The 23,019-nt window shown below is 43.8% G+C and overlaps 1 protein-coding gene across 1 annotated transcript in view; it reads right to left on the reverse strand.

Moving 5' to 3' along the window:
- SLC4A5 (solute carrier family 4 member 5) overlaps nt 1–22,324 on the reverse strand; it is a 55,503-nt gene extending 33,179 nt beyond the window's left edge. Inside the window, exons 1-9 of the mRNA XM_033159100.1 lie at nt 22,197–22,324; nt 13,596–13,756; nt 11,488–11,640; nt 10,707–10,802; nt 9,022–9,077; nt 3,025–3,182; nt 2,032–2,119; nt 1,046–1,200; nt 748–906 (exon numbers count right to left, since the gene is read on the reverse strand). Of these exons, the coding sequence (XP_033014991.1) occupies nt 748–906; nt 1,046–1,200; nt 2,032–2,119; nt 3,025–3,182; nt 9,022–9,077; nt 10,707–10,802; nt 11,488–11,640; nt 13,596–13,756; nt 22,197–22,249 (1,079 nt within the window). The 5' untranslated portion in view covers nt 22,250–22,324. The remainder of the gene's footprint in view (nt 1–747; nt 907–1,045; nt 1,201–2,031; nt 2,120–3,024; nt 3,183–9,021; nt 9,078–10,706; nt 10,803–11,487; nt 11,641–13,595; nt 13,757–22,196) is intronic.
- Nucleotides 22,325–23,019: the final 695 nt, after the last annotated feature.

Here is a 23,019-nt window from a genome sequence, read left to right on the forward strand (position 1 = left end):
CATAAAAGTACAAAACGAGAACACAAAATACTTAAAAAACAAAAACAAACCAGTAAACCTTATGGAGAGAGGCGGTCCTTGAGGTATTGTGGTCTTGAGCTGTTTGAGGTTTTATAAGTCAAAGCCAGCACTTTGAAGTGGGCCCAAAATGTATTTGGCAGCCAGTGCAGCCAGGCCAGGACTGGTATAATTTATTTAAACCGTCTTGTCCCAGTGAGCAACCTAGATGAAGTTTCTGAACCATCTTCAGAAGCAGCCCTATGTAGAACGCATTGCAGTAATCTAACCTTGAGGTTACCAGAACATTGACAACAGAAGTTAGAATATCCCTCCAGCCGAAGCTCAATCATATAGAAAGCAGGGGGTTGGAGGGGGTTGGAGGGCAACAGTGATGACCTCCCTGCAGCCTGTTCCTGAAGGCAATTTCTGCCTACTCTGGGTAGGCGCTGATGATGGATGTGAACCTGGCTAGGGAATAAGAGTTGAGAGCCCAGCTTAGATGGCAGATTGCAGAGAGGACTATTATAATTTTTTTTTTGTTAAAAAAAAAACCCATTCTATACAGTTGCAGTAGGTCTGGGTTTAAATACATAGATTTGCTGCCATATTATCTAGTTTGGTCCATGATCACAGGAGCTCGGTACCACGGGTGAAAATATCTCCAGCTTGATGACTGTGTTTAGCACTTTCCCTCAGTCCCTAAACAGATTCTCTTTCTGCTCAATGAGTCCAGAATGTTTTGCTTACCTTCCAGTCCAGATCAGCTCCTCCCCAATTTCATGCACAGCTGGCATCTCTTCATCTTCGCTGCCTCCCCCGCCCCCACCCCCTCCGCCCCCTCCGCCTCCTGCTCCTCCGGCTGTGCCATTCATTTGTCCAGCCTCACTCAGTGAAAACACAGATTTTCTAGTGGAAGAGAGAAATAGCAAAGTGTTAGGAAACCTGGTGCCCAAAGTGCAACACCTCTTAGCCCAGCCTGCAAGCCTTTGTTCCTTTGAGGTTCTTTCAGCAGAACTACTGCTGAAAAGAGCCCCCCCCCCTTTACCTCTTCTCAGCAGAGGGCACTTTCTTGGGTGGCTCTATTCTAATGTTTGGGTCCCACTCTCCAGGCGGCAGAACGATGACCTCATCCAGAAACTCATCTATTCCAGCTATCAGGTCATCTCTGTCTCTAGCTTTGTAGGCGACATCGCTGAACAGCTGGAAGTAAAAGTGAAAACAGCAATTCTCTGAACAAGTCATTACCCAAGAAAATGCAGTGAAATACAACGGAGAGCCTCATTTCTTATGTGTAAACCAGTTTCCACTTGAGTAATGGAACTTCTCCCCCTCTCCTTTACCTGTGTGCTCTCCAATCTCTGCTAGGGTCCCCCCCCCCACCTTCTGGAGCAGATCTGGGAAGCGCACCGGAGGTGGGAGGTGTCATGCAAGCAGAAATCCTTCATTGACTTAGTTTAAACCTTTTGGTTCAGTTCCATTGCAAAGTTGGCTACATGTTTACCACCTTTCTGCAGAAGGTACAGAATATGCCTTTTGTAATGCTGATCCAGGGTTCTGCTATTGTTGCATGCCATCCTCACTAAAATATGAGAGCAGCATGGGTGTAGCCAGGATTTTGTTAGGGGGGCAGGCTTAATTTTTTGGGGGGGGAGGACAGAACCTCAGTTAGTTAAGTATATTTATTTATTTACTAGGACAGGGGGGCCTGTTGTCCAGCCCCCCCCTGTCCTAGTAAATAAAAAAAATTACTTAACTAACTGATGGAGTTAAAGATGGAGGGCACAAGGAGAAGGGGACGACAGAGGATGAGATGGTTGGACAGTGTTCTTGAAGCGACTGGCATGAGTTTGGCCAAATTGCGGGAGGCAGTGGAGGATAGGGGTGCCTGGCGTGCTCTGGTCCATGGGGTCATGAAGAGTCGGCCATGACAGAACGACTGAACAAACAAACAAACAGGACGGGGGGCAGCTGCCCCCCTTGGCTACGCCCATGGAGAGGAGGCATCTACGAAGGCATTGAAAATCCACTTACGTCATCTACCATGAGGGTGGCGATGGCTCTACCAATTTCATTGTAGGATTTTGCCTTTCCAGTGGGACCCAGGAGGATAAAGAGGAATCTGGTTTAAAGAGGGGAAAAAGAAGCAAACTCATGAAACATGAATGATGATAAGCAAGCCATCTCACTATGCTGCTCCCAGCTTAAATGACTGTTACGCTACTTCAGTGTCTCCCAACATGGCCCCCTTAAGCTGTTTAGGACTGGGGCTAATCAGCTGCGGCTGATGAGAATTGGAGGGCACCAAATTGGGGAAAGGCGTACTAGGAAAACAGTTTCTATCTATTGCTCCCTTTTGAGGCTTCTATCCTAGACTTCTCTTAACGAATTGAAACATCTTGAACTCCTTGGGTGTTATTTTCCTTTCAATAGTTAACATGAAAGTCATATTGTTCAGACAGATTTGCTCTGCCAAAATGGGACTATAATGCCTGCTAATTTCACTATTGCTGTCTAGATGTACTTAGAAACATTACCTTGGTGTTTTGTACACACAATGGGCGAGTTACAGCCACGTCATGCAGAAATTACCGGTACTATTGCTTGTAGCTGCATCAATTACCTGAGATTTAATTCTATAGCACAGAATACAATTACCTGTGCCTATTGTTTTGGGAAATAAAAACCAGTAGCTCCTGATGGGTCGTTTTTCTGCTAAACACAAATATTTGGCAGGTCTGGGGTTAGTCAGTTGGAAGACTGCCTGCAAACTGTGTATTTGCTGCTTTGGGTGCAGTGATGGAAGAAAGTGGAGATAAATATACATGTAGCAAAATAAAATTAAGAAAAATGGAAGCAGAATTGAGAATGCTGATCAAAAGGGTGTACTTTCATGGGATGGTGTCCAAACGGCAGACATATTCAGGGGGCAGAAAACATTCCTCCTGAAGGCCTCGCTTTCAGCCACCCTCTCCCTCTGCAGGGCTGGATGGGGGGGCACAATCCTCCTTTTAATCATCTACCTACCTCGTTGGGACAGGCACTTCTGTCACTCCACCCAGCATGGTCGACTGAATGAGCCGGACAAATGCTACAAACGGCTTGTCCAGGAAGTCCACTTCTCCCACAAGGACATTGGAGGCCTCAGCATCTTTGGGGATCTTCTTAATGAATTTGTTTTTGAGCTGGGAGAAAAACAAAAGCATTTCTCTAAAGATCAGTGATCCCCTTCTTTCGATTTGTCTCTTTCTGCCTGAGTCAAAGCAAACTCCTTGCCAGCTGGGGCAACACGTTGCTTAGAATCCGCCTGGGACTCTTAACACTCACAATGTGGCTGCAGTTGGATTTGTGGTAATTCCCAATTGTGAAATTTGCCTTGAGAAGTTCCCACCACAAAAGTCACTTCCAAATCCAATTTTGTGCCAGCCTCTGCAGATTTCCTGTTTTACACCTTAGATATTACCCTCAGTGTTTAAAGGTAAAGGTAAAGGTACCCCTGACAGTTAAGTCCAGTCGTGAATGACTCTGGGGTCGTGCCGCTCATCTCACTTTACAGGCTGAGGGAGCCGGCGTTTGTCTGCAGACAGTTTTTCCAGGTCTTGTGGCCAGCATGACTAAGCCGCTTCTGGTGCAACGGAACACCGAAACCAGAGTAGCGAATCATGGAAGCGCCGTTTACCTTCCTGCTGGAGCGGTACCTATTTATCTACTTGCACTGCATTTACATGCTGCCCTCAACAAATGCTAAAGTCGCTCAGTGATGTGGTTAGTACATCCTCTATTGAGAGTGTTTTTATTTATTAGCCATTATGCCAATTTACTTTATTTTAATCTGATTAGTAGCTGTACCGCTTGTAAACCTAGCTTTATACTTATTTAATGTTGCTGGAGACTGGGTTCCAGCCATCTTAGTTTTGATTCTCGGTAGTTTTACCGAATGTTGGGGATGGAGAAGAAATTTGATTCAGCATTAATTTAAAGCTGAACCTATCAAATCCACACGTTCTGAAACAATGTGTAAACTGAAAAACAGCTGTCATCTGAAATTCAATTCAGTTCTCTGAGCAAAAAATGTTTACAAAAATGCATATATTTTGATTTTATACTGTATGTTATATTGGCTTAACACCAAATTGGTTACTGTGTATGTACTACCAGTATGTTACTACTATGGGAAATCCAGCTTTGGTGTTTACAGTTTCTGTTTGTTGTTCTTATTGTTAAAATTGTCAACAAAAATATTTTTTTTTAAGGAAAACAGAAAAGAAACTATAAATATTGTCAAATGAAATCATATTTATCAGAGACAAATGCAAATATTATGGGAAAGTATGCACAAACATGAAGATATCGTGAAAATAACTTACAAAAATGTGTTAGGAAAACTGCTTGCAAAATGCATAATTTAGGCAAAACTGCATATGAAACTGTTTATTAGAAAACATTTGCAGTAAAATGCTGATCAACTGTCATGAGTATTTTAAAAAAAATCACAAATTGCTGCAAAATGTGGAGAACTGAATTTAAGATTGGAAAACTGAGAAAGAGAACAGTGACACTGACAGATCCATCCTTACTGAAGGTAGACTATATGGCTGTGGTGTCATTGCAATAATTATCCTAAATCGGCCTTGCCTGACCTGACTACAACTCTCATCAGCCCCAGTCAGCAAAATCATAAGATGTGGGTGCTTAGGGGAGCACAGTTGTACTGGCTAGGGCTGATGGGAGTTGTAGTCCAAAATTATGGAGGCTGCCATATTGGTATAGGCAGACTTAAATCAATTTTAGTGGTTCACTGGGAAGTTCTACTGTGCTGTCATTAAATCCCGTGGGGTTTCAGTGGTAGAACACCCCCTTGGACTGTGCCTGAAGAGTATGAAATTAATCCATAGTGCCAGAACTTGACTGTATAAGCACCCACCACTTCCCTTGCTAAGTCCTCCGCATATGCCCACCACAGAACATCGCAGTATATTTATATTTTAGGAACAAGGAAACTGCCTTATATTGATCCATCTAATTCAACACTGCCAACACTGACTGACAGCAGCTCACCAGGATTCCAGACAAGGGTCTCTTCCAGCCAGCAGCGGGTGATGTGTTGGGGACATCCATCCAAACAGATGAGTCACTGCTGCTTACAAGGAACAAGAGGAGGAAGTGCAAAGGCAATGGCAGGAGTGCTGGATTGACTCTGCTGGTGCCAGCCTCCCTGCCATCTCCCACCTCCTCTTTTCCTTCCCAGTAAGCAGCAGCAACTCAGCAGTCAGGAGGTCAGATGTGATAAGTGAGAACTGCCATCTTAAGTAGGGCTACTAAGTGAGCTCATAACTGAGTAACATGATTCAGGGTCTTCCAAGTTTGCATAGCTCGTACTCTAAACCACAATGTTATGCTAATTTCATCTTCTTGATCACAGTGGGAAGGTAACTTATAAATCCCATAAGTAAACATAAAATGTGTGGGATAACCAGCCTCATATAACCAACATGCTTGAGTCTAATGCATGAAGGCATTAATATCATAAGAATAAGCTGTCCTGCCAGGCTTAGCTATGACCACTTCCCCTTATCTTGGGAGGAACTAAGTAATCAAGCATTTGTTCTCCTCCAGTATACATGTGAACTTTGGTGTGAGAGGAGTTCTGAGCTGCTCCTGCCAGCCACATGGCTTTAACAAGCCTCTCTTGAGTTTCTATACCAATAGTTTAGGAACTTTTACCACTTTCTAAGCTAGCTAAGTTTTACTGCCTGTGCAACTTTTTCTGAATGCTGTATGGAAAAGCACATAAACCTGACCTTTGGAAAGTTAGTAAGTAAACCATTTTTAATTTACCAAACATGTGATCTTTTTCCTATGCTGGGGAAAGAAGGAAACTTTGGTAGGAACTTGAAGGAGCATATTTTAAAGGTCTAACAGCCTATATTTCCACCCTTTGATGCATATTTTGTGATTTTAAAGCTCCACTGGGGCTTTCATTACAAAAGAGTACTTGCCCCCAACTTGGATCTTGGGATCCAGGAATCACCCCCCCCCCAATGAAGGTAGCTGAGATACAAAGAAGGAGAGCACTTCTTTGATCTTATTACTTCTGTAGAATTCAGCTTTTGATAAAACACCTTTGTGGAATTCTTTCTTCTTTGCAAACATTGAAGCCATTGCAGCAAAAGAGAGAGAGATGGTGTAGTGGAGGATGGAAGCCTCATTTAACAGATCCATGCCCAAGACTCTTCTTGTCCTTTTCTGGCTGTTTCATTATTAGCAGCCTAAAAAGGCTCAATAAACTTCAGGCTGAGGTTTATTATAATCTATATGCTGGCATGAGGAGAGGCATGTGAGTAAGGCAGAAAGCTCTCCCTCCTACCCACTGCTGCCACCCCCCCTTTTTACTAATCTTTTAAATCCATAATGGAAAAGAAGCCAACAAAGCTTTTGGAATAAGCAGAGAGCAGGAGTTAGGAGCAACCTCTAAGCTTCATGTAAAACTTCATGTAAAAGTCCCTTTGTAGTGGCCCTACTAGGCTGATTAAGACCAGTGTTCTTTTGGGAGCAAAATACTTTGCATGCCTTCGGGTTAACCCTCCCCACACCCACTTTTCAAAGTGGAGCTCTTGGATCCAAGCAGGAAACATAAACTTGCATTCAGAAGCTGCCATATACCGAGTCAGAGCAATCATCTGGACTGATGTCTAAGTTCACTGGCAGAGGCTCTCCAGGATTTCTGATGGATCTCTCTCAGCCATACCTAGAGATGCCACGGATGGAATTTAGGACCTTCTGCATCATGCAAAACAGGAGCTCTGCTACAGCCCTTCCCTTTGTGTCAAATCAAATCCTCACTGTGGAGAACTATGGAGGTGACCCCAAAGCAGTACTTCCATGGCTGCCTGCCACAATACTTTCCCCTGCCGCCAGTGCCAGTGCCTTTGACAGAATTTGGCATTAGTTGTGTGGGATAGCTCAGTTGGTAGAGCATGAGACTCTTAACTCGCGGTTGTGGGTTCAAGCCCCATGTTAGGCAAAAATGGTCCCTTCCAATTCTAAAATTCTATGATTTTTTCATGCTGTGCCTATTGTTGTTCATGTCAACACTTCCCAGAATTCTTTGGGGGAAGACTTGACTGTTTAAAATGTTGGCACAATTTGGATCCTTACTCTGATTGGGTCCCACCCAAATCTAAATGTATCCTTTCCCCAACTCCTGTTCCTGAGAGTATAAAAGGAGCTCGCCCTTTCCCTCCTGTCAGTCAAGTTCCTACGGCAATAAAGGAGATTGTTCTTGTTAGACTTGACTCCTAGCAGCATATCCTTGCTAGCATGCTGAATCACCACCCAGAGCTGATTACACGAAGAGCTGAAATCGTATAGACACTGCACTCGCGACATAACAACTGGCGACGAAGGTGGGATTCGAACCCACGCGTGCAAATGGGGCCTAACTGATTGAAAAGCCATCACTTCCTGATGCTATAATCTCACTGGGCAGGGGTTTAATGAGGTCTATTCCAGTTATAATATTTATTCCTCATCCTAACCCTTTCGCCCTCAGAGCATCACCTATATGTGTAGGCCAGGATCATAAACTGGTCAAGTGTCCCTAATTTACAGAAGCTGTCCTGGTTTCTGATTTGATCCTGGAATGTCCCACTTTTCCTTAGGACACCCCTATTTTCATTGGAGAAACGTTGGAGGGTACTGAGTTATCCAATCTCTGAAACTTCTTAAGGCAGTCCTGTATAGGGGTTTTTTTTTTTAATGCTTAGGGTTTTTTTTTAAAAAAATGTTATTATATATTTTGGAAGCTGCCCAGAGTGGCTGGAGGAACCCAATCAGAAGGGTGGGGTATAATAATAATAATAATAATAATAATAATAATAATAATAATAATAGAATAGGACGCCCATATTTTCATCGGAGAAATGTTGGAGGTAGCTTCTGAAAGAAACGTCATTTGAATTTATGTTCCTCAGTACATCCATTCCTTTCACAGACTCCTGTCACTAGTCCTGCCAGCTGCCAGAGCTTCCTACTGAATGCTCAAGCTGCCACAGTCACCACTCCCAATGCAATGAATCCTAGAATCCTAGAGTTGGAAGAGACCCCAAGGGCCATCCAGCCCAACCCCCTGCCAAGCAGGAAACACCATCAAAGCATTCCTGACAGATGGCTGTCAAGCCTCCGCTTAAAGACCTCCAAAGAAGGAGACTCCACCACACTCCTTGGCAGCAAATTCCACTGTCATGGCTGCTCAAAAGCAAATTCCACTGTCAGGCTGCTCAAAAGTAGCCTCCAAATCCCCCCTCACCATTAGGATGAAAAGGGATGGGGATCTGTCAGTTCTGGTTCTCTCAGTTCCTATTTTTCCAAATCATAAATTAAGTTATCCAAATTTCTGCAGCAACTTGCAATTATTATTATTATTATTATTTAATTTTCATGAAAAATTCACCAGCATTTTGGTGCAAATTTATCCCAATAATATTTTTTGTTGGCAGTTTTGACTAATATGCATTTTTGCAAGCAATTTTCTTAATACGATGCATTTTTGTACATTATTTTTGCGAATGTTTTAACTTTCATGCACACATTCCCCTAATATATTCATTGATTGGAGAATTGCACTGCAAAATTTGAATAAGTGCAAATTTTGAAGGATGACTGCGTTTTGGTTTTCACAGCATTTCAGAAAGTGCAAATCTCACAGATTCATTTTTAGATTCGAACTTGTTTTGTTGCACCTTTCAGAAAGCGGTTCCTGCTTTAACCTGTTCCCTCCCTCCCACCATCCTTCTGATGCTGCTGACCACTGTAATGAATCCTTCACACGAGGTATATCCTGCACAGCAAAGAGAAGTTCTGAAAACAATTTCAAGTTTTTTTTATTGTGACAAAGAACACACATGCAAGAAAATTGCAACTGGTTCTCATTTAGGGAAGCCAGTGATTACATTCGTGGGCTGACATTTGTTCCTGGAGGTTGGGAACCTAAAAGAAAAGATTTTAGTGTTTGGGATTTCCTACCTGATCTGTGCTTGGTGTATCTGTGATGTCGTTCATGCTTCTGCTTTGTGCATGGCCTAAAGGAGTAAACACATTATGCACCCATATATGATAAAATATCATTTAATAATAATAATAATAATAATTATTATTATTATTATTATTATTATTATTATTATTATTATTATTTGTACCCCGCCCATCTGGCTGGATTTCCCCAGCCACTCTGGGCAGCTTCCAACAAAAATCAAATACAAAAATATCACACGTTAAAAGCTTCCCTAAACAGGGCTGCCTTCAGATGTCCTCTAAATGTCTGGTAGTTGTCTATCTCTTTGACATCTGAAGGGAGGGAGTTCCACAGGGCGGGCGCCACTACCGAGAAGGCCCTCTGCCTGGTTCCCTGTAGCTTTGCTTCTCGCAGTGAGGGAACCGCCAGAAGGCCCTTGGAGCAGGATCCCAGTGAACGATGGAGGTGGAGACGCTCCTTCAGGTATACAGGACCGAGGCTGTTTATGGCTTTGAAGGTCAGCACCAACACTTTGAATTGTGCTCGGAAACGTACTGGGAGCCAATGTAGATCTCTCAGGACCGGTGTTATGTGGTCCCGGCGGCCACTCCCAGTCACCAGTCTAGCTGCCGCTTTCTAGATTAATTGCAGTTGCCGGGTCACCTTCAAAGGTAGCCCCACGTAGAGCGCATTGCAGTAGTCCAAGCGGGAGATAGCCAGAGCATGCACCACTCTGGCGAGACAGTCCACGGGTAGGTAGGCATATATATATATATATATATATATATATATATATATATATATATGAGAGCTGAGATTCTGGAAATTCTGTCTAGAGATTCAGGCTTTTGTGTTCTCTGTCCTTGATGTGATTTCTTCACCAAGAAGCCACTACAACCCAACCTTGGTTATACCACCACAAAGTTTCTCAAACTAGATACAATCAGGGCAGGCTATAAAAGAAGATTGATTTGGGGAGCTGTGTTCATACCCCAAGAAAATCCCCAACCACATTTTCTGCAACACATTCATTGTTGCCACCAATTTGCATATGTGGTGGAAAACCTATAGATTTTGTACAATATACAATATACAGGCATTAAAAAGAAAGTGTCAAAACCATGTTGGGGAGGGGATATTGAAAGAAAGAAAAAAGGAGCCAATTGGTCTTTCAAGATGTGTGAAGGAATTTGCTGATGAATTTGCTCTTCCTCTCTGCACCTGAGATGCTACTTTTGCTCTGCCTGATAAGCCCGCTTCCTAGTAATCTAACTGTAACCTCTGCTAGTCACATGACTTAATTTCTATGTACTGTATTAGTAAAGCTCAGGCAAGGAAGTGCCTCTATATAAGCCTGTGCAATTTGCAAGCCTGTGGACTCCACTTTTGTGGTTCTCCAGCAGCTGCTGTTATTCTGACCAAGTGAAAGGTGTTTCAAACATCACAACAGGCCTGGTTAATTGAAGGAAATTCACTGCACCTGGCCCCATGCTCAGCACCAGAAATCATGGCTTTCCTCCATCATCCTGCTATCCTGGTACCGCAGTGACACGCACCTGTGCAGAAGTGTGTCAGGACAAGGATGCCAGGGCCTTCCTCCTAGTGCCAGGGCATGGGGTTGCCACAGTAACTTGTTTCCTGCCTGCTAAGTTTTCTCCTGCCATTCTGTGACAGGAAGAACTGGAAGGAAACTCACGTAATCGCCCATAACTTGCGCTCTGCCTCATCCTGAGATCTTCTGACGAACGGTGAAAGCTGGCCCCTGCAGCTGGACTCCGGACAGGGCTACGATCTGCAAAAAGGAAGAAAGAAGACTGGAAATGAGAGGATCACACTTTGCATTCTTCTTTTTGAGATAATGAACAAAACAAATTGTACATCACTGCCTCAATGCCTCTGTTTTCGGATGGGAATGCAACTCCATGAAAACTATTTTCCTGGCTGAGGTAAAGGACAAGATGGCACCTCTCCCCATTCCATAGACCAAAGCTGATTGGATGGGCTCCATTGACAGGGCAGTGTCCTCCACCCCCACCCCTGAGTGCAGCAGGCTGGCTTAAGGGAGCGTAGGGTGGTAGGGCATTTGGCATGGACATCTCTGTCTTCTAACACCTCACTGCCACCCCACAGCATCTGCCACCTGAGGCAGCTGTCTCACTCTACCTAATCCCCACTTGGCCACAAGGCTCACTGGGTGACCATGGGCCAGTCACTCCCTCTCAGCCCAACCTCCCTCATAGGATTGGACTTAACCACCCAGGGGTCCTTTACCTTTACCTGTGGGGATTAAATGAGGAGAAGGAGAACCATGTATGCCACCTTGGGGGAATAGGTGGGATACAAATGCAGCAGCAGCAACAACAACACAACTATGGGTGTGAATGTACCCAGGGTGAATCTCTGTCTATACTCCCACTGCAAATGTGTCTCTTCCACCTTGCCTGTGCAGAATGGCAAGCCAGGCAACCTGCACTCACTTGTGTTTGAGACAGATTTTCCAATATCTGCTAGTGATCGGTGGATGGGTTTCTTGGTCTGATGACGGTGTTTTCTCAGGAGCACGTAGCTTATTTTCTCGCGCAGTTCTGGTTTCAGCAGGCCGTCTTCTATTTGCTTCTCAATGACATCATCTGGGAGGGAGATATCGTACATGTTACTTGTCTACAGGGCCACCCCACCCCAGGTCATGCGCTTAACTGTGACAATCCTTGATGCCGCAGGACGAGGGGGAAAGTCACTGCCATGAGCCTCATTAGTGCCAAATAAGGCTCTATCTATCTATCCATCTGTCTATCTGTCTGTCTGTCTATCTACCTATCTACCTATCTATCTATCTATCTATCTCTATCATCTATCTATCTCTATCTCTATCATCTAGCTATCTATTGGCTATTTGGGATGAACAGCATGTCAAGAGACTAAGAAATGTGTGTGTATGTTTTTGTACATTCACAGTTACACTTAGAATGGATTGCTGAGTGCTAGTATGGTTGGTAAAGATATTTGACCACCCAGTTCCTAGTAAAACATGCTGATAACTCAGGATTTTGCTACTTTGATAGTGATTTCATTAACCCACTGACCCGTGATAGGGACTTATTGGTGGTTCCCCATTTGTGGAGTGTCCTGGTCGAGGTGTGCTTTCCCCCCTTCTCTATTAACACGCAGGAGGGGTATTAAAACATTCCCATTCACCCAGATACTTGATGACTGAAAGATGCCTAGCAACCTAGAAATTATTAGCTGTGGCAGTATGTGACTGTTGTTGTTATTTTTTTAAAAAAAGAATTAGATGTTCTTAATGATTTAATTATTAAAAGTATATTCTTAGTTATTTTAATTTTTAAAAATAAGTTTTTGTTTTATTTTTAATTGCACTGTTTTATTATTTGTTGTTTGCTGCCCGTGTCTGCTTCCATAGGACAAAGGGCTGCAGCCACAAACAATAAAATCCCCTTTTCAGAAAGAAAAAAAAATACTCAGCGCCCCCCCCCCCCGGAAATCTACCTTTAAGCAAACAAAAGAAGTGATAAATTTGTGTTCTTTTATGTATCTCTAGTTTCTACCTATGTCCTACAACATAGTAAAGAAAGACGTTGTTGTAAATAAGGCACCTTGAAGATTGAAATTATAAAATTATTTATTAAAACCCATGGGGCAGACTGGAGTGAAGGCTGCTGGCTCAGTCCAATCCGCCTGCCATTGGCCAAATAGGCAGGCAAGCTGCAATCCACTTCCTGGGCCTGGGGGAAGCCAAAAAGGGTTCCCCTAAGCCCGGGAAAACCCCTCGCCTCCAGGAAAGGCATTGTTGCCATCCTGCAACAGCACCTGATCTGGTGGTAAGCGTCATTGCAAAATAGATGAAACGTATGAACGGTTTTTCAATTTTTTCTTCTCTTGTTTCTTTATGCTTCCACCGCCCCTGTATTTTTATTCGATACCCCCCAGTTGCACCCAGGCTACTACAGCCCCCTGGATTGTCCCAGAACCCCCCAGGGGGAAGTATTGCCCACTTTGGGAAACACTGGACTAGACATGGCGTTGGTCACCAACCTGGACAGCTATAAAAGAGGATTAGGCAAATTCATGGATGATAAGGCTATCAATAGCTACTGCTTGTTGGAAGTCACTTTGAGTTGCTTTTGTAAAAATAGAGACTAGTACGTTTAATAAATAACAATGGCCACAATTATGTTCTATCTCCACTGTCTGAATCAGAATGTCTCTGAAAACCAGCTGCTGGGAATTACAAGTGGGAAGAGGGCCACTGTTCTCAGGCCCCACCTGCAGGATTCCCAATGGGGCACCTGGCTGGCCATTGTGAGAATTGAATGAAGGACTAGATGGGTCCCTTTTGGCCTGATCTAGCAGGACTCTTCCCATTGACTGAAATACATTACAATTCGTGGTCCTGATACCACCCCTAATTATTGGTTGAATCGTAGAGTTGGAAGGTACCCCAAGGGTCATCTAGTGAAACCTCCTGCAATGCAGAAATCTCAGCAGCAACTTTCGAATGCCTCATTGATTTGCTCAGCAGCTTCTGAACGGATTGTGCTTACAGTTGCATTTTTGAGGTTCATACCTATTATTTGCGGCAAGGAGTAGCCATCTAGATCGAGCATCACGGTACCCGTCTGCAGGCAAGTGCGTAGTTCAAACAGGCTATGCAAAGATAAGGTTGACACGTGTGGTTTGCTCCATCTCTCCCCTCCTTCTTCTACCTTCTCTTCAAACTTAATCCACCTGAAACACAGATGAAGGAAATGAGACATGAATAGTGCTCAGCATAAATGATACACATATGGGGTGACCAACACGTCTTATTAATGCATGAAGGGGTTAATGCCATAGAGTAAGCTGTCCTTCCAGGCTTAGCTAGGGCACTCCCTCTCCCCTTGGGAGTAAGGTAACCAAGACTATTGTTGTATTTCAGGTGTGTGCAATCTGTGTGTGCAATCACACAGTCTCTTGGAACAGCATGCTTAAGTTCTGTTAAGAGGCAAGGCAGCTGTTGGGGAGATTTTCACTTTTGGCAGCATTCAGTATTTGCTATGGTTGTTGTTGTCCCAATAGTAATAACCAAATAATCAAAATGATATGTGTGTTGCATTTCTGGTACTAGGGCCATTTAACAATTTATGGCCACTTCCAGACTCACTAATTTGCAGATACGTATAATTAAATTGTACACCAGCAAATTTAGGCTGTGCAATTAAAGTGGATTTGGAGCCCCTGTGCAACAAGTCCACTCTCAAAAATGAAACAACTCCCCAATGCTTTTATGTTATGAAAAGTAACGGGAAAATGCACTGGAACGTCTGGGATGATGGTGATACTGGGCGATGAATATAACCTCCATGCAAACAAATCCAAATGAGTGCTGCTCAATAAAGAGCAACATCATATATACATAACCACTCTGTGCTATATATAAGGATCATACATAAGCATCATACATAACCACACTGTGCTATATTTAAGGATAAAAGCTTAATAAACAGGTCATCTGGAAGAGCCCCATACAGCTGTCATTCAGTTATAAACTACTGCTTTAAAGCTATCTTTAGCCATCTCACCCCTTGCTTTTTCCTGTAAGACCAATTGCAGTCGTTAACAGTCAGGTTTTCCACACTTATCAGCCAATCCCCCATTCCCACCACCCTTCTGAGTAATACCCTTCCCAACTCTCTCACTATATATAAGGGTCTGGTGACTTCTGCTTCAGTGTATCTGAAGAAGTGTGCATGCACACAAAAGCTCATACCAAGAACAAACTTAGTTGGTCTCTAAGGTGCTACTGGAAGGAATTTTTTTGTTTTTTATTTTGTTTTGCTTTAAAGAAGTCATTACATGTGATCCTACATAAGTGTCAGGGGATCCTCAGGAGGCAGCGGAGAGCCGGCTGAGGTGGAGGAGGGACCCCTGATGCTGAAAGTACCCAGCACCGCCAGAGAAGCCCAGAGACTTCCTGTGGGAGTGATAGGCAGGGAGAGAGTTCCATGGCAGAAGGGCAGTCAGATGTTGCAGAGTCCAGACACCAACTCAGCAGTTCTGGGACGGAGGGGGAATCGGTAGTTCCATCGCCCCAACTACGTAGGGGGATCAAACGGAAGGAGGAAATGAGGAGACTTGGGGTCCCCAGGTTGTTTTGTTGGAGGCGCTCTCGCGAAGCGCCACTTCCGGAATCTGAGAGTGACTATGACAGTCATGGAATTTGACCTGTGTACATATCTGTGTAATAAACTGATGTAAATATACAGATCCTGAGTCATCACCTTTTACTCGTAAGGAGCACCACTGGACCCTTACAATAAGGGAGGGGGTGCTTTTAAAAACAGTATGTCGAAAGTCTGGACAAAATTTTATTTATTTCTAGGTTGTCTATTGACCTAAATCTTCTGGGTGGTGTACAAGAATCGATAAAACAGCAGAAGAGCTCCATTTTGGCAGGCCCAAAAGTTTACCTACTTTCAAACTACTTCTTGCTTAAGGGTGTGTGTATTTAGTCACTTAGCTCCCTGTTGTAAATTTGGAATCTGACGTCTTTCCATCTTTAGTGAGCATTCATTCTGATTTCTTTGTGGGGAAGTGATATGATATGATTTGATCCTGATCCTCATGCCACTTGGCCACGGCCATGGCTTTCCTCAAAGAATCATGGGAACTGTCATTTCACCTCACAGAGATGCACTTCCCTGAGTTCTATGGGAAGAGGGTTTGATTGTTAAACCTTCTGGACATTGGGGGGGGGGGAATATGGGTCTCCTAACAACCCTCCCCACCCTTAACAGATTACAGTTCCCATGATTCTTTGGGGGAAGCCATGACAGTTCAAAGTGGTACATATGATCCTGCTTTCAATGCATACTGCAGAGAGGGCCATAGGCTGTAACCACCTTGTAGCAGGGACCTTCCTTTTCATAGTTTGTAAAGGATCATGAACACGGATTGTGCTATACAATCAATTCTCCTCAGAACACAGGAGCCAAACATGTGCACAGAAATGGGGGAAATCAGAATGACTGCACAATAAAATGCCTAGGTTGAATAACTTCCCTGCAAACTTTGAACAAACAGTGCAGGATGAATGCCCCCCCCCCAAAAAAAAACAGTTTGTCTGGAAGCGACCAGTGTCACAGAAGTACATAATGAGTTGTGATCCAAAGCATTTGTGGAAGAAGGCACCACAAGCCAAAGGCAACACATTTTAAACATGGCTGTTACTATCTTTCTGTGTGCAATACAAGTATAACAATTAAAAGTGGGGTGTGAATATTCTCTTTTTATTCCCCCTCCCGCCCCCTTAGCATTGCAGTACTGTATATACCGGTAACCAGGAAAGTAGGCCCATTACAGTGAGCTGTAATGTTTCTTGCTTGGTGGTGTGCCATTTTTAGGCAAAGGAGGATAGAGTAGTCATTCCGTTTCCCCACCCCAGCACACACATTTCAAAGCACATGTACTTCAGGAATGCTTTGATACGTGGCCAACTTACTGGTTCTGCGCTCCTCTGTACCGAGTATGCATGCCAAAGGTGCAAATCCCTTTATTCACAGAGGCAAATGTTTAACCTATCTTGATAATATTGCTTCAGAATTATTAGAGCAAAACAAAATAACCCTAATAAATGCTCATAAAATACGCTTCTGTTTTGCAATTTAATCCAGAACAAAGAGCAGGCTGTGAAAGTTTCTCAGCTTTCAACTACCGTATTTTTCGCTCCATTGGACGCACCGGACCATAGGGCGCACCTCATTTTTAGAGGAGGAAACAAGGAAAAAATTATTTTTCTGGTTTTCCTCCTCTAAAAGCCCTGGGTGTTTTTTTTGTGGTTTTTTTTAAGGATCAGCTAAAAGTTTTGCAGCTGTTTTTGCAAAGGCAAAAGGCCTTTTTTAGGATCAGCTAAAGGTTTTGCAGCTTTTTTGCAAAGGGAAAAGCCCTGGGTTTTTTTGTTTTTTTGTTTTTTGAGGATCAGCTAAAGGTTTTGCAGCTTTTTTGCAAAGGGAAAAGCCCTGGTTTTTTGTTTTTTTTAGGATCAGCTAAAGGTTTTGCAGCTTTTTTTGCAAAGGGGGAAAAGCAAAGAGGAAAAGCCCCATTTTTATGGGGTTTAACTCACATTTCTGAAAAAATCTTAAGGAAAGGGAGCCATTTCTACTGTTTGCAGACAGATAATCTAATCAGCCAGTCACATGTCCTGGGGAAACAAACAACCTCCCTCTGCAGCACATTCAACAATGGAGGGCGTGGCTGAAAGGGAGCAGGGACTCTTATCTCTCTCCCGATCTCTTGTTGATCAGCTGCTGAGCGGGTCCTTTCAACACTCCCCTTTCTCTTTGTAAAATAAAAAGCACAATCTGCTTTTGGCCCCTGGGCAATCCAGCTCCAGGGACCACCATTCCCTCCATAAGACGCACAGGTATTTCCCCTTACTTTTCAGGAGGAAAAAAGTGTGTCTTATGGAGCGAAAAATACGGTAGCTGGAGAACTACAGAGTTGAATGACTGCATTGCCTGTGGGCGAGGGGTGGCTGGGACTACCAGCAGGTGGTGTCAGAACCAATGACAGGCAGAGTCACTCCGCTGCACTGGATGTAAGGAAACAGGCAGGTGGGTAGAGGCTGGCTGAAAGCAGACGGCGTTTGGTGGCCAGTGCCCCATTTGTCCTAATGGACCAGCCTCCATGACTGTGGGTCCTAACACAGCTGACTGCATCAACAGAAGTCTAGTGTCCACTTCGAGGGAAGTCATAGTCCCACTCTGTTCTGCAATGGTCAGATGCCACCTGGAATCCTGTGTCCAGTTCTGGGCACCACAATTTAAGAAGGATATTGACAGACCAAAAAATATGGTCTGAAGCTCAACATCAAAAAAAAACTAAGATCATGGCCACTGGTCCCATCACCTCCTGGCAAATAGAAGGGGAAGAAATGGAGGCAGTGAGAGATTTTACTTTCTTGGGCTCCATGATCACTGCAGATGGAGACAGCAGTCACGAAATTAAAAGACGCCTGCTTCTTGGGAGGAAAGCAATGACAAACCTAGACAGCATCTTCAAAAGCAAAGACATCACCTTGCCGACAAAGATCCATATAGTTAAAGCTATGGTTTTCCCGGTAGTGATGTACGGAAGTGAGAGCTGGACCATAAAGAAGACTGATCGCCGAAGAATTGATGCTTTTGAATTATGGTGCTGGAGGAGACTCTTGAGAGTCTCATGGACTGCATAAAGATCAAACTTATCTATCCTTAAAGAAATCAGCCCTGAGTGCTCACTGGAAGGACAGATCCTGAAGTTGAGGCTCCAGTACTTTGGCCACCTCATGAGAAGAGAAGACTCCCTAGAAAATACCCTGATATTGGGAAAGATGGAGGGCACAAGGAGAAGGGGACGGCAGAGGATGAGATGGTTGGACAGTGTTCTCGAAGCGACTTGCATGAGTCTGACCAAACTGCGGGAGGCAGTGGAGGATAGGGTTGCCTGGTGTGCTGTGGTCCATGGGGTCACAAAGAATCGGACACGACTGAACGACTGAACAACAACAACAATTGAGAAGCTGGAACGTGTGTAGAGGAGGGCAACCAAGACAATCAAGGGTCTGGAAACCAAGCCTTATTTGGGATTTCCATAGAATGCTGTTTGCTCCAATTCAGCTTTAAATGGTGGGTTTTTGCAGAGAAAGCTCCGGAGCAAAAAAGACACTCAGACACTGAGCTTTAAAACACAGAAGATGCCTGAAGAGTGCAGAGGTAAGTGTGGCACCCCAAATTTCAGTGGCTCCTATGATCTGCCTTTGGTATGGCTAAGCCCTAAGTTAGGTTGTCTAGGATGGGACCTTTCTATTTAAAGCAACTGTGCCATTTTGATTGGTGCCGGGCTCCGAGGATGAAAATTCCTATTTTGACTTGCCAAAGGTTCATTTTTTTGCAAAGCACCAGTCTTTCACTATGTGAAGCCAAGCCTAGGCACCCTGCAGCTAAATTCCTGATCTGGATTCCTAAGTCAAGGAGAGCGGAAATCCTGAGCTGGCAATGCTAAAATGCTGACAGAGAGGCAAGCAGATATCCTCGTGGACTGTGGCAGCGGTACAGAAACTCAAACGGTTTCAAGCATTGGCATTTTGTTTGTAGAATAGGAAATGCACAGTGCTCTCACCCTGGAACCAGTAACGTATGAATGAGTGTTTGCTGGGTTAATCTCCACATGTTCAATGGACAGTATCCTGCCCTGTCATGATAGATATATGATAGGGGACATGTGATTTTTAAGAACGCAACAATGTAAGAAGAGTCTCACTGCAGTAACTCATCTAGTGCCGCATCCTGTTCTCACAGTGGCCAGTCATATTCCTCCAGGAAGTCTGCGAGTGGAACTTGAATGCAAAGAGGGTTTGGGGGCTAGTAGCACAACCTTCTGGGACTCACGGCTGTGACAGGGTGGCCCTACCTTCTGGCAATCACCTCAAGCAGAATTACGCTGGGAGGCCACAGTAACAGGCCCTTAGCTGCTCTTCTCCCACAATATTCTCCTCTGTTAGAGCAGAGCTATGTCTCTCTCTCTCAATAACATAAGGAGAGCATGCTGGATCAAGCCAATAAATAGCCCACCTGGTCCAGCACTCTGTTCTCAAAGTGGCCACCCAAGTGTATATATAGAGAAGCCCACAAGAAGCACAACAATGTTCTCTTGCCTTTTGCCTAACTCAGCAAATTTTCTTGGAGAAATTTTCTGCTTAGAAACTAGGGATTAAGATTTTCTCTGTTATGTAGGGCTCACTCAAGCTGTGCTTACACAGAGTATGGCTGTTGCCTTTTCTGAGGGCTTTTCAGTATTGCCCAACAGAAAATCTACCGGTACATTGTTAACCCGTGTGCTAGGAAGAAAACTCCATGCTTTTGAAAATCTCCTTCTTGATAACCATACTAGATATTCTTCTTAACCAATCATTACTTTATCACAGATACCTAGAATGCGGATGGTCACCCTCTGCACTCTCAGGGACCACCCCTCTTCTCGGCTCTCTGGAGCAGCCTTTCCCCCTTCCGATATTTTGAGTTATTGGCTGCATTCATATGGCAGTTTGTTCTGTTTTCCTGACATTTCCCTAGTTTTAATTTCTGCATTATATTTGTGCTTTCACACAACAGGAAAACGGCTTTTGGCAGCTCTGATACACAGGAGCTATTTTGAATACAAAACCAAAGAATGAAGGTTTTGCCCTGCCCCGTCCCTCCTGGCACTGAGTGAGCACATTAGACAAGGTCATTATGTGGCACAAGCTTGGAGCCACTGCGGGGCATGTGGGGCAGAGGGAGACAGAGTTAATCAAAATCTATCTTATTAACTGCCTGACCTCACAGCATTGATCCCATTTAAACATGGCATAAACACCCACAAATCCCTTTGTTCTTCACCATTGAGAGGCTCAGCTAGGCTCAAACCTGCTATTTGCGTCCCCGACTCTTCCCCTCCCTGCTGCTCAAACTCAGGATGTGAAATTTAGTAAATAATAATAATAATAATAATAATAATAATAATAATGAAAAAGCAACTGGTTATAAAGCCTCAGCTGGAAAGGAAATTCCATGTGGATTTCATTTGTGTGAAAAACATTACTAAGCTCGTAAGTCAATAAAGTAAGGACATCTTGCATTCTCTCTAATACTTTGATAAAAGTTATGGGGCTTTTAAAAGGTTTACTTTGTTGGTTTGCAATAAAAGAGCAAAGTTAACTCTTTAACTGCTGGCTGCAAATAAGGCTCAAACCAAGGTGGCTTTTTCTTGTGACTTATTCACATAGTTCAGATTTATGCTACCAGATCAGCATGGGGCTGCCCTAAGGGAAGTGACTTGCATACTGCCAAGATAATGTTTAATTCAGACTCAACAGCCCATTTGCTTGAAGGCAAGCCCCACTGTGTTCAATGTGGCCTACTTCTTAGTAAATGTGCTTAGGATCTCAGTCTGAGAGCTCTAAGTTTTGGGGAGGGGGGCAGATGGCCAGAGATTGGGTGCCAACTGGGGAAACTGGAGGAAACAATGTGTGTATGTGGTGGCAGGGGGAAGACACTGAAGTTGGCGGCACCCTCCATGCAGGAGCAGGAATGCAGGGAGGAAATGGTACAGGAAACTCTTAAACGGAGTTGGCCAATCTGCGGCCCTCAAAATCAGCCCCAGCCAGCATGGGCAATGGCTAGGAATGGTGGGATTTGGAATCCAAAGCACCTGGAGGTTTGGATTTGATATCCCGCTTTATCACTACCCGAAGGAGTCTCAAAGCAGCTAACATTCTCCTTCCCCTTCCTCCCCCACAACAAACACTCTGTGAGGTGAGTGGGGCTGAGAGACTTCAGAGAAGTGTGACTAGCCCAAGGTCACCCAGCAGCTGCATGTGGAGGAGCGGAGACGCGAACCCGGTTCCCCAGATTAGGAGTCTACCGCTCTTAACCACTACACCACACCGGCCCACCCTTTCCCTAAAGGAAGCTCCAAGCTTGAGCCCAGTAGCAGTAGAATGGATTTAAGAACATAAGAAGAGCGTTCTAGATCAGGCCAACGGCCCATCGAATCCAGTAGCATGATCTTACAGTGGATGACCAGATGCCTGTGGGAAACCAGCAAGCAGGACCCAAATGCAAGAACATTCCCCCCTCCTCTGGTTCCCAGCAGCTGGTCTTCGGAAGCATTGCTGCCTCCAACTGTGAAGGCAGAGCAGGACTATCATGGCTAGTAGCCTTCAATAGCCCTCCCCTCCATGAAGGATCCATGCTGGTCCAACAAAATCTGACCATGGTTTCCTCTTATGTGTGAACCAGCTTTCAGGGTGTTAATTTCTGTTCTGGTTGCAAAACAGAAAGCAATGAGCATATGAAACAGGCTAGGACTGAAGGCTTTCAATAGCTTTCTCCACATACCCCAAACACTCACATTGGATCACTGGACAAGGTAATAATCCTTTTTTACCCCTGATAAATAATATTTTGCAGCTTTTCGTTTGCCCAGAAGTGACAGTGCGGCAAAGAAGATTGTGAATCAAGGCATCTCTCAAACCAAGTTCTACTCTCTTAAAAATTATTGTCTGCCTCCAGCGAAGGCCTTCTTCCTTCAAGAGCGCATCCCTCAGGAGGAAAATGTGCAAGTCACCCAAGAGAAGCAGCTGCTTGCAACCCTCCAGCTTTCCCCATACCTGGCTGATTCCTTCCACTCCATTTCTTCTCCATCATGCTGGAGCGTGTCCATCTCAGTGAACAGCGTGGGGTTGGGGGGCTCGTCATCTTCACGCAGGATATACCGAAGGCGTTCAGCAGCCGGAGACACTGAGCCAAGATTGGAAAAGAGAATCAATGATAGGCAGGTGCTAGTCACATGTTCCAAATTTTCAATTCAGTTGCTCTAGAAAACCATCTAGAAGAGATGATGATGATGATATTTTACTTATACCCCGCCCATCTGGCTGGGTTGCCCCGCCCACTCTGGACAGTTTCCAACACACATAAAAATAATTTTAAAAAATCAAACATTAATAATAACAATCTGATCCAATAGAAAAAGTCACAATAACTTTAAAATAAACAACTTATATAAAATAAAGCAATATTCAGTATTATTATTATTATTATTATTATTATTATTATTATTATTATTATTTCAACTTATACACTGCACTATACCTGGAGGTCTCAGGGTGGTTCCAACTAGACTACAACATATAATGTTATATATGAAAACAAATTTTAAACAATTAAAAACACTAGCAGGATTGACATAAACATGAACAGTAAGAAGTAACTTAAAGGGAGCAAAAATGTTACATTTGTAAATAGGTTTGAACTGGTTATGCAATAAGATTATGATATAAAATGAGGAACCACATAGTGGGGAGGAGAGAAGTAAAAGAAAAAGCAGGTTGAATTTGTTTATATTTATATTTTGTTGTTAAAATATTGTAAAATGGAAAAATAAAATGTTATAAAAAGCAATATTCAATAATCCATTAGAATCCAGTAGGA

Source organism: Lacerta agilis, chromosome 8 (assembly GCF_009819535.1).
Source record: "Lacerta agilis isolate rLacAgi1 chromosome 8, rLacAgi1.pri, whole genome shotgun sequence".
NCBI classification, from domain to species: Eukaryota; Metazoa; Chordata; class Lepidosauria; order Squamata; family Lacertidae; genus Lacerta; species Lacerta agilis.